The sequence below is a fragment of the Accipiter gentilis genome, chromosome Z, assembly GCF_929443795.1.
Source record: "Accipiter gentilis chromosome Z, bAccGen1.1, whole genome shotgun sequence".
Taxonomy (NCBI): Eukaryota; Metazoa; Chordata; class Aves; order Accipitriformes; family Accipitridae; genus Astur; species Astur gentilis.
The window spans coordinates 89,342,050-89,354,496 of record NC_064919.1 but is presented as its reverse complement, the minus strand read 5'-3'; the positions used below and the strand labels follow the sequence as shown (position 1 = coordinate 89,354,496).

General features: G+C 38.2%; 1 protein-coding gene across 6 annotated transcripts in view; it reads right to left on the bottom strand.

Moving 5' to 3' along the window:
- Nucleotides 1-406: 406 nt before the first annotated feature.
- Nucleotides 407-12,447, bottom strand: part of MALT1 (MALT1 paracaspase) — a 39,877-nt gene continuing 27,836 nt past the window's right edge. For all 6 annotated transcript variants that reach the window (XM_049795525.1, XM_049795526.1, XM_049795528.1 and 3 more), the window contains 6 exons: nucleotides 12,122-12,196; nucleotides 10,902-11,029; nucleotides 7,121-7,270; nucleotides 5,523-5,680; nucleotides 4,497-4,622; nucleotides 407-3,726 (listed from right to left, as the gene is read on the bottom strand). In XM_049795525.1, coding sequence (XP_049651482.1) covers nucleotides 3,262-3,726; nucleotides 4,497-4,622; nucleotides 5,523-5,680; nucleotides 7,121-7,270; nucleotides 10,902-11,029; nucleotides 12,122-12,196 — 1,102 coding nt within the window. In that variant the 3' untranslated portion in view covers nucleotides 407-3,261. The remainder of the gene's footprint in view (nucleotides 3,727-4,496; nucleotides 4,623-5,522; nucleotides 5,681-7,120; nucleotides 7,271-10,901; nucleotides 11,030-12,121; nucleotides 12,197-12,447) is intronic.

Sequence of the window (12,447 nt, the reverse complement as noted above, 5' to 3'; positions counted from 1 at the left end):
TGGACCATGTACTAAACTGGAGAGCTAGTCAACATATGTCAGAGCTCCCCAGTAGCAGAAAATTCACCAAGTGCTGACCAGCTATTCCACTGTAATGTACCAGCTGACTGCCCACAGTTAGTTTTAAATCATGCCAGGAGACAGCTACTCACACATCAGCACTGCTGCTCCTGGAAGCCCTTCCCATGCCATGACGGAGTGCACCTGCAAACAGACAAGCATTTGAAGTGCATAGTTTGAGAAACCTGTACAGGCCCAGGGTGCAGATAATGTCTAACTTGAGCCGAAGCTCATGACTCTGATTCCCCCTTCTTTTTTGTTACGGAAATTATTTTATTATGTGCTTTGTTTTAATAAAGTTTTGAGCTTTTTAAACTCAGAGGAGTAGTACATATGCACAGATAGATCGTTTTGTAGACAACAATTTATTACACAGTAACAAATAGAATAAGCTTTTATACAAATTAGGAAACTGTGACAAAGTATTAGCTAAGTATTACAGTACTAGACCATGTCTTAAGCTCTAATTTTTGATTTATAAGTCAATTGCACAGGATAGTTAATGCACAGGTACATCTCATTCATCAATAAATATTTCACTATTTAATACCCTCCAAGAGAAAGGAGAAAATCAGAAACTCAAGCCATTTGCAGATTACTTCAAGCATGGCTGTCATTCTGGAAATAACTACATTAATATCCATAAACATATATCCACCTTTCAGCACAGATGAATTTGGAGATCAACAGATCTAGTTAATGATGCATTAACATTCCCATCTGAAACTTGTTATGACCACATACAGCACCTCCCTCAGTGTCCAGCCAACATGTTGTAAAACTACCAGATCCCACCAGAAGGTAGCACTCTCAACCGAAGATTTAAACTGTTTTGTCCACCACATCAATGAGATTCAGCTATTTTATTTTTTGCTACCTACTTAATGAAAAGTGCTATGGTAATTTTTCTAAAGTAAAAAATTATTTCATGATGAGGATCTTAATTAAAGCAATACTGCTTATCAATATTACCAGGGCAGGAGAGGCTACTACCCATATCTAAAAGCTCCCTTGAATTTTAAGTACCTCACACCCTGATATTTTCATGCTTTAAAAGCATCAAGACTTTTAAAGACCTAATAAAACATCTGTGTTCTCACACTCATCTACAGATACACATAAGCAAGTCACAGATTCTTTGGTATTTTGAAACACACCCAAACATTAAAAAAAAAAAAGTGTCTTTTTTGACCATACTATTCAACCTGAATATACAAAACAGTTTGGTGAGCAAACCTGCCCTTTCCAGAACATAGATCAATAAATTTTGCATCATGTAAAAAGCTCAGCAGCTAGCCTGAGCTAGGTGTATCTGTCCCCTTTGTTCAATGAAGCAATAAAGCATCGTATGAAAGAAGCTCATTTGCCTTTCAGTAGAGGATCAACTGTCTTCTGAAGGTGCCTATGCGTCTACCTCTAATAGTGAGATTCTGGCATTCAGAGGCTAAAGGACCTAGAAGACTAGCTTACTTCTGGCACCTAGTCTATGGAGAGATGAATTCCACCCTTGAGCTCTGGAGCAAACGCACACATGTAGGGCTATATACAAAGTGCCAGGTCGTGACATGAAGCACATGTCCCTCACCTTCAGCAGACTGCATTTGAAGTTGCTTTATCTTCTGTAAGTTTGTGTGTACTGGAAGCTTTATCTTGGATTTTCACAGTTTAGGGTAGATTTTTAGCATTTTTATTTGAATGACTACAAATTCATTTGGCCTGGAAAACAACTGAGTAGGGTTTGTTTGTTTTTTAAAATCACCACAGAAAACAACAGCTGGTGTCAAGGAACACCAATCCCTGTAAATTCAGCCTGAAGAACCTCAAAGTTTTCACTCATCTTGCCTGTTCATTTTTAGCCTTCAGCATGTGTGACCAATTATACAATACTTTGCTTGCTATGAACAGGCACTTTTTCCTCACCTTTCCATTTAGTGTTCTTCCAGAATATGCAAAGACCACCTTTCAAGATTTTGCTGATCTGATTTCTGAAGTGTGTTACATAAGAGAAAGATTATCATTAAAAGAACAATTTACCACAGTATGAATATCTGACAATTTGTAGTTCTCTCTCAAAAAAACCCCAAAATCCCCAAAAAAGAAAAAAAAAGTGATAATGTTAACTTTAGTTTACTCAGTTCAGGTTTTGTTTTGCTTGCACAGCTCTTCATCTATCTGTCAGTTGCTGCCAGACACTGGACATGTGACCATGAGAGAGGAGAATGCAGTTGAAGCCAATTATTAGCTACAACCAAGGGACTGGAATGTCAGTGACTGATCCCAATAAATACATAAGGAAAGAAACTGAGGTTTGAAGGAGACATATTCTTAACACTGGAATATTAAACGACAGTATCTTCACTTCTGTAAAAGCTCCCTCTTTGCTTAGTTCATTTATGTTATGTGTCATCTTGTATACTCAATAGGAGGCTGTTACAACATATATAAACACATAAAACCTTATTTTAATGCACTATGTAAAAAAAAATAATCCCTGGATATTGAACAATTGAAACTGAAATATGGAGGAGAGAAAGGTATATTTATCATTTTGGGGCTAATGGATTTTTAAAAATCATGTTAAAACACAGAGGACATGGAAATTCATTTTTATGCTTAATTCTGTCAACATTTTTTCTTCTGACAGCTACACGTTTACCTTGTTTTTGTATAGGATGAGCAATTCCTCTCTGAAAACAGAAAATTTATGAAAAATGTATTTACAGTAAATATTATAACTCCAGTAGGTACCGCAGAAGCAGCTGGGAAGATCCAACGCTTTACTAACTCAGGAGAAACTTTGACACCACAGCCAGGCTTTTATGCATTCATCCCCTAACAGAGATAAGCAGCTTCCTAACAGAGATAAGCAGCTTCCTCCCAGAAATGCATGACTGCCTCTGTTAGCTGCTTGACTGCCAGAGAATGGAATAGGAAACTCTGAGGAGTTCAGGTTTTTCCCTGTATCAAACATCAAACGGTAGGAGAAAAAAATAAAAATCAAGCCTTTCTCATTCCTAAATCTATTATTCCAGTCTTTTCTCTGGATCTGAAAAAACTTCCACGATAACCTCATTGTCAGTACCAGCTCTAGACTCTCCAATACCTTTGCCCTGAAGCCCCCAAACTCCAGAATATGGATAAGCAGTGTGGAAGGTCCCCTATTCAAGGATGATACTCTGGTCTATTCTGAACACATCACAGCTACTGCTGTTTAGAGAATCTGAGGTTGTCAGAGAGAAGGAATTCCAGTTCAACAGTATCGTCAGTGGTCTCTACTGGTACATTACTTTTTTCCACAGGGGGTGAGTAATTCTGTACTTCATGTCTTGAAGCTAATATCCTTGAAGTCCCATTGCAAGAACATGCCTCTGGTTGTCTGATGCTGTCTGAGCAAATATGGTTTGGATGGTAAATTCCTGGACAGGAATTGGGTTGGCAATGACTAGGGACGTAGTATTTAGTTGCTACTGGACTTGATTCTATTTGATTATGAAAAGGATTATTAGCCATGCAACAGGTCTGGAGACAGTTACTATTTTTGAATCCATGATGAAGGCCTAATTTAGCAATAAGGGGCTTCCCAACATTAACCTCCTTTCTTTCATCCATTGTATCTTCTATTCCTGGATACTCATAGTGCAAGCAAACAGTGAAGATCAAGTGTTCCTGCAAAAGAGGAAGGGAGGGGGGGAGAAAAAAAAGTTACCCTTCCTCCTCAAATAAACAATATAGGAAACACTTACAAAGGCACAGCCTACTAGAGGAGACTAACCTTTTCAGGAGCTAAAGACATGTATTAGGCAAGACTTGTTTACTGAGGACCTCTTTTGGTTAATACTTGCTCACCTGATAGTCTTTACTTCTGGAAGCACTTGTATTACACCAGCTACCAAAAGCACTGAAGAAGAGATACCACGTGATACCAAGCACAGATGTTCATGACACAAAAGATACAGAGATAAACTTAACAGTGCCAGAGTATGTTGAAGTGAGAACGTTTACAAAAACCGTGCCCAAGAGTACAGGTTGGAATGAAAGGAGATGATATGTAACATTTTAATCTCCTAACTAATGACTTTGTAAGATGCAGGTCTGCTTCAGGTCACATTCTTCTTGTACTACAGGGCGCTGGAACATTCCCACAGTGTGCAATACACGATCCTCACAAAAATAATCATCTTGTCAAAGTTCAGTACAGGCCTGGAAAATAAAGTAACTTACACTACGGTATCAGGATTGCATGTGCGCTGATTCCTTGGCTTTTATTTTTCAGCTAAGAAACTGAAGTCACTAAATTGTGCTAGTAGCCATTTTTTCCCTCCAAAGAACATGTTACTCATTATGTAGACAATACACAGCTACCTCAACAGAACTGCAAAGCAACATGATTAATCTAAATTATCTAAACAAACTTGTGAGGAATAATATATATTAACCCTTAGTTTTTGCAGTGAACTTAGCCTGGTGTAGAGGCAGTGTTTGGGAAGGTCCTTTGATACTAAATAGCTTCCAGTTTCCTCGGGAGTTCCTTTATTGGCCTCTTTAGGATCCACATCCAGGTCCTGTTGCAAGAAAGAAATGAGAACTTAATTGAAGGTACAGAATTTGTAGATCATAAAATAGTTAGCAGTATTTCTTTTTATAAAGTCAGCATTTTCTTATTCTTAAAAGAAAAGAAAATGCCAATCTTGGATTACTTGCAAAAGCTGCTGAAACCACTGCTAGTCACAGGCAGATGGAGTTACATTTGAGTAGGTTACCCTCTTTTGCTGATGGTTCCTGTCAGATTTGCTATGCTTGCTTCAGGGTTGCTTTTTTTTTTAACCTAACTTCTACTATGAAGTACAGTACTGTAACACTAATGCTGTGGGCTAAAAATACATGTATTTATTATGCACATTAACTGAAATATTTTATTCATAATGCATCAGTAATGTCCTGTTTGTTCTATCTAAAAAGGTTTTCTGCCCCATGTCCTCTTTCATAGACATCAAAAAAGACAGTTTTTTGCCCCAAGGAGCTTTCTGTTTTACTCTTATCCTTCACCTTACTGTGATCAGGTGTGTAACATCAATGGAACTGGACAGGATCACCCAGGTGTACAAGAACCATAAAACTAAAGCCTAAGCAACCTTGTCCTGCAAGGTAGATGTGTCCTCAGGTCACATAGGAGCTATTGACATTTAACTTCTTTAATTAAATATAACAAATAATTGATATTAGACAATAAAAAACAAAGGAAACTTTGAAAAAGATAACCCCAGGTTAATTTGAATGTATTTTTATATATATTAAAAATATGCATTTTAAAAGTAAACGTGTGTACAGACACACATGTAAGCACCTCATGTCAACAGTTTAGACCCTTTTTATTACAAAAGATGCAGTTCAATGTGGATAGACCAGACAATTTTCAGCTTCAGTGGAGGGAGATCACCAAGACAACAATAGGAAGCACTTACAAGTGCGAAGTCTGTAACGTAGGCTCTGCAAACTACTATTTCAGGTGGCTTCTTTACTATTCGTGTGTAGATTATCATGACATTGGAAAACTCAGCTGCGAACCCCAACTGAATCTGAACACCACATTTGAATTCAAGATACCTACTTTCTGGAAGCTCTGCAAATAAATAACACATCATTACATTCTAAATAAAACTTAGCATATGTATTTTCTTTTTTTAAATTTTGTTTTAAATTCAGAAGTTTTAAAAGGTATAGACCTCTTCTTCTGCCCTCCCTCTACCTATCACATATTTACACTGAAGCAAACCAGGTTAGAAGCTAACCAGGCAGCAACATTTTTTGCTAGTATCACATGGTAACTGGCAGACACTGCCAGAGAGAGCTGACTCCACTTCTGCTTCACAGGTTTCTCACCAATCTCTGTGCAACTAGCAAGGCAACGTTTACTGTAAATAGGATATAGCTTGCTGACCCAACAAATTGTTTACATATCTATAATCAAACCGGTAAGATTAACATGGTCTATATTCAATACATGCGACACAGCTGTAGCATTATAAGAACCTTTGAATTTCACAGAAAACAAGTTTCAGGTACATTTTTTTTCCTTTCGCATCCTATGCACACGTTCACAAAGCCCAGCCTGCAGCATTTTTCTTCTTTATATTGTGGTTCTTTCTCAATCCATAGGAATGTATCTGAAAGTGCTCAAGGGTCAATAACATCATTCTGTGTCTGTATGCTTTGTATTAATTTTTCTACTCCCACTGAAAGTGGATTATTTAACATTATCATAGACATACCTTTATATAAATATAAAGGTTATTCTCTTCCCAAATTCCAAACGCATTCTCTTCAATGCATGGCTTAAAACAAATAAACTAAGATAACGTTATGTCTTTATAGTTTTTGTTTTGCATTTCAATCATTTAACAAACAAGAATTAAGGGCTTAATTCCACAAATAAAAATCTACATCTGTGAAAGAGTCTGCCTACATGACTAGTTGTCTCAAAAATGCCACGCTTGACCTACTGCCCAATCCGTCAAAATTTTAAAATGTACTCCAACACATCTAGGTGAAAAGGTAAAAAGGTCTTAAACCCCACTGCCCTTCTTAAAAGAAGTCTAGAAAGCCTGAACTGATCTCACCCTTATTCTAGTTTTCTTAGTTGTATACACTGAAAACTCCTTTTCATCATGCACTTTTACCATACAGTTCACCTGGCTATTTTAGGTGATGACTTTAGGATGAGATTAATGACATCTTAAAAGTGTCAGTTAGACACAAACAGACTACTGAGAGACTATCCCAGGAGGTAGACATAATGTAAGTCCCCCCTACAGTGTTTGAGTGGTCTTAAATATACTTACTTACTGAGGATGAATTCCACCTGTTCATTACAATCTCATGTAGAGGTAAACCCCAACACAAAAATTTCCAAGATCTGAACATACTAATGACAATTCAGATATTAATTTCTTCCATTTCCATTCAATATCACAACCCACAGACTAGAGATTATTAAGGAAGTACATCATCTTATTTTTCCCATCATGCCAGTAGGATCATCTAAAAGTAGACTGTACTATACCATGAGCTTTGGCCCACTGCAGGTTCCGTGCTAGAGATTCTGCAGAAGATACGGTTTGTTGAATGGGATCAGTTAATGCCCTTTTCTCAGACAAACTGCTGCGGATTTCCAAAGCTTGCTTGCCTTTGGTAAGGTGACACTTGCCCATATCTAAAAAATAAGATGAACATAGTTTTCTTTCAAAATCACTACTGCTGGAATTCCAACTAAATGAAGTACATCACTGCAATGTTGTGTGGTTGCTATGGTTATGCCAGTGTCAGCACATCCATAAAAACTTGCAGTTCTAGAAGTATTCATTGCTCAGCTATTCATTCACTTAAGGCTAAAACAGCATGCCAGATGCCTGCAGAGAATCCTGAGGGTTTTGCATGTCTCCTAGTCAACATGCTCTCACATTTCTTCTCAAGACCAGTTCAAGCAATATCACAGCTCTGATTCAGTAAGGCCCTAATTAAAGTGACTAATTTCAAGAATGTGAATAATACCATTGGAGGGGATTTCTAAAGAATTGGAGGCAAGTGGAATATTTTAGGGGTCAATAAAGGGGCCAATACTGTTTATTGAACATCATCACTAATGACCTGGATGACAGGAGAGAGTGCAACCTCAGCAAGTCTGCAGATGATTAAAAACTGAGAGGAGCAGCTGATACACCAGAGGATTGTGCTGCCATTCAGAGGGACCTGGACAGGCTGGGCAGAGAAGAATCTCATGAAGTTCAACAATGGGAAATACTGAGTCCTGCAGCTGGGCAGGAATAACCCCATGCAGCAGTACAGAAAGGGGACCGACTCTCTGGAAAGCAGCTCTGCAGAGAAGGACCTTGGGACCTGGTGGACACCCAGCTGACCATGAGCCAGCTATGCATTCTTGTAGTAAAGGCATCCAACAGGAATAGCGTTGCCAGCAGGACAAGGGAGGTGATCCTTCCTCTCTTGTCAGCACTGGTGAGGCCACATCTGGAGTCTGTGTCCACTGCTGGGCTCACCAGTACAAAAATGACATGTACATACTGGAGAGAATGCAATGAAGGGTCATAGAGATGAGGGGCCTGGAGCATCTTTCTTATAATGAGGTGCTGAGAGAGGTGAGACTGTTTAGACTGGAGAGAACATGGCTCAGGGGACTTCTTATCACTATGTATAAATACTTGATGAGGGAAAGTAAAATAGTGCCAGACTCTTCTCAGTCAAGACCACTGACAGTACAAGAGGAAGGAGATGCAAACTGATATAGAGAAAATTCCACTTAACCATAAGAAACAACTTCTTACTCTAAGGGTGATCAAACACCGGGACAGGCTGTGCAGGGAGATTGTGGAGTCTCCATCCTTCAAGACATTTAAAACCCACATGGACAAGGTCCTGAGCAACCGGCTATAGTTTACTCTGCTTTGAGCAGCAGGGTTGGACTTGACAATCTCCACAGGTCCTTTCCACCTTTAACCAGTTTGTGATTCAAACTTACTCCAATTTATTAGGGTCTCCCTGTATTTGTTCAATTACATTTAAAAGTGACATTTTCAGATAGTTTTGCTGCATGTAGAAGGTCAAAACCTATAGCCTGCAAAGGGAATTAAAAAAATCCTAGAAAATTTCCATTTATGAGTTCATTAAAAGAAAAAAGAAACAACAAAGGCTATTTACATGGAATACTTTTAACATGAAGACTCCTTTGGAACATTTTCAAGTGTCATCAGTGTACCAATGTACTCATTAGCACCCAGTGTCTGGTACTAGTGACAACAATGGTTGTCACGTTACCCGACAAATCAATCTTTCTCTCCACTCTAAGTTCAAGAATGAGGTAAGTAATAGGTCACATGTCAGAACATCTACAGCATGTGACATTACCTGGCAGTACAGATGAAGCAGTAAGAGTCAGTCGTATTTTACCGGACATTTGGGGAAGTGCAAGGAAAATGGGTGCCGGTGGAATTGTGACATGTTCTTATGGGGAAGCCATGAAGATGGGGGGAAGAGGAGAGAGAAATCTTAGAGAATACTAACCCACTTAAGAACACCCAAAAGCAATGACAAAAAGGATGAGGGGAGGGAGAGGGTGAGAATATTTTTTGATATTTGTTCATTATAAAATTTGTAAACTTCTTATGCAAGTTGAAAGACTGATTGGTCTATGACCATTGCAGAATGCAAGTGGGTGTCTGTTCTACTACTACTCCTGCTTTAAACAGGTTGACAATGGGAAAATGAGGGATAAAAACTAAAGATGTAGTATATATGTATACTACAGATATAGTACTGATGCTAGGATGAGTGAATTACAGGGTTGTCTTTTCATAAAACAGTAACAGTCAGAATGTCCCAGAAGGCAAGAAAGAGGACAGAAAGGGAAGATATTGGGGCCTGCTTCAAAACAAAGTTTCAGGAATTTGGGCCTAAACACAGCTATAGCTAGCTCTGGTTTCTACCACTGCAAATGAGAGGACAGCAAATTATCAAATTCTTCCTTTGTATTTAGGTAATGGCAAAATTGAGTAGTACTGTAAGCAAATAAGAAGTAAAAATCTTAATGCAAAGAGCACTCTTGTCTGACTGCCCCTGGCAAAAGAACAATATTGCCCTGTGTGGGGCAGGGGGGAATCTACTTCTGCCCTAGGTTTTAGAATAATCATTTTAGTTTTACCATCTGCAGATCCTATTTCTTCAGGTGAATTCTCAGATCTTCTGAAATTTTATTTAACTTTTCACAGAAACTTCGTGGAAAGTTTAACAGATAAGACTGAAAATACAGAATGGTAAGCTTGTTTTATGGGATCTAGTCAAGCAGCACACCAACTATAAGCAAAAAGACAGAGAATATATATAAGAATATATACCAAACAAGCAAGTGGTAACCAAGAACCATCACATTTCAATTTACACCCTGGGGCTATGCTGGATTCCTAGTACGATCAGTTTGACATAAACTCCATGCTTATATTTCAGCTAGTCAACCAATGATCTCTTCCCTTTCCTCAGTAGAGCACTGACAGAAGCTCTGTTGGTTTGACAGCAGAACTTTACTGTGCATTTAGGATTCTCTTGGATTTTTTTCTGCTTTTTGGATCCCTGTCAAAAGACAGACTGGCCAAAATTCTGAGACCTGCAGTTGCACCAAGAACACTGGAAACCACAGCAGAACTTGGCTGATTACATACATTACCTACAAATAACAGAATCTTATACAGACAGCTAATGGCTGTATCTATTCTTCTATGTTTTGAGCAAATGTTTGCACAGAAACAACACATTTTCCCTCAACAGTTTTCACTTTAGCACTTCTCCCATTGATTATAAAAGATAATTACTGAACCAGGCATATTAAAACAGTGGATTGCCCTTTATAGTGCACTTACACCCTTTGATAGAGAGCAAATCAATTATCATCACTATAGGACTCTTTGAGGTAGATAGGACTCAGTTAATTGTTTAAATGAACATGGAAATGACTGGACTACCACTAGCAGCTGACACCACAAGACGGAAGAGTAATAATTTTTGTGGATGGACAATTCAAAGCTCCATGCAAAAAGACACTCAGAACAAGTAAGGATCACTATTAAAGAAGCTCACATCCCTTTATAATATCATGATCCTTGTTAATGTGCTGCCCAGTAGCACCTGCTTCTTGATAAAAGTTGCTATTTTAACAAAACGCAGCAAGAAAGAGCTTAAAGTAGTGTAACACATTCACCATGAAAAGAACGACATTTAAGCAAAGAAGTTTTTAGTAATGCAGGTTGAGAAGACTGTTAGTGCAGCAAGCTGGAGTTCACCTTCTGCAACCTCATCAAGCAGTACAGTAATCTTCTTGTCTTCCAACAAACGGTCCTTCAAGAACTTCATGAAGATTCCATTGGCCAACCCTGACTGCTGAATTTCAAAAGCTTCTGCTCCTTGGCACCTATGAGATCACCAATATCAGAAAAGGAAAAAAACACTAAAACATCTGCATGATTAAGGTCAACATGAGGACAAAAGGAGTAAAGTTATGTTGGGAATGGGGGAAAGAAACCCTACAATTTGAAAACCAGGTTGTGTCTATGGCCAACCTGCTCTTCGTGTTCATTTGCAAGCAACTCATCCCGGGAAGATTTCACTTTCGATCAGGCCACAGACCAGAGCTGATGTCAAACTGTATATGAGGAGCTTAAATTTCTCATAGAAGACTTCATTAAAGCTCTTGACTACTTCTGTTCAACAGCTTTTGCACTTGACTTGAAAACTGACAAGAGAGGTGTTATTTAGCTTTCTGCTTAAGCAACCTCTTCAAATAGTTTCAATTGCAGTTGTAACTTTATTCTTTACACCTAGAACAGGAAACACAAGGGCCAGTCTATATGCTACTCCTTCAATAATTTATTGATTTATATTTTTAACACTTTTTTTTTCTAGAAATTTAACTTGCATTAACAGAGGAGACATGTGACCAAAGAGGGTACAGCACATATGTTATAGTTCATCAACTGCTCCACAGTACTGGACCTTCTGTACAAGCTCACACTGCAGTAAGTACTATTACTAAGTACACAGAACACAACTCCTCTTTCCCCATCAGCACAAAAAACCAGAACATTATGGGTCTGAGGGTAAAATTTGCTTTTTTCTTCTCTGCATTTTTTTCATCTCTAATAAATAATACTTAGATAAGTAGAGCACTCCTACAAGTAACCATGGGATAAAGATCAGGAACACTGTCCAGCAGTTTCTGGTTTGCTGAATGCAGTTCTCTCACTGGTGTTACCCTATATCTGAATGGGAAAGTTAAATACTGGGAATCATTATGTATGCATTTCCACAGCCAGTTAGACTGTGGAATGATTCAAAGAACAAAGTAAAAAAAAACAAAACAGTATGAGGACACAGATATGGATATAAGTTACTGGTCCTTTAACATCACAGTTAGTATTTTTCTGTAAAAGATTAGCTATACAATCTCAGTGGTCATTTATGGCTTCAAAACCTCTGTGGCATAGCAGGAGAAAAACTTCCTTACGTTGCATATCCAAAAACAATGTTGGCTGTAACCTTCAGAGCATCTAAGATAAGAATTGTGTCATCATATTCATTTCTGCAATAAATGGAAACACAAAAAAGTAAAATAATAATTTGAGAACTAATAATAGTAACAAACTCTACAGTTGTTCAACATACTGGAACAGCATAGTTTAGAAAGGGTTATTTTTTTCTCTCCTACAATTCTGTAATGAATCCTGACTGCTAAAAGCTAAAAATCAGCATCATCAACACTCTTCATGAAGACAATCTAACGACACAGTCAGACATCATGCATTACCCAGATGAGGGCATACTATATTAACC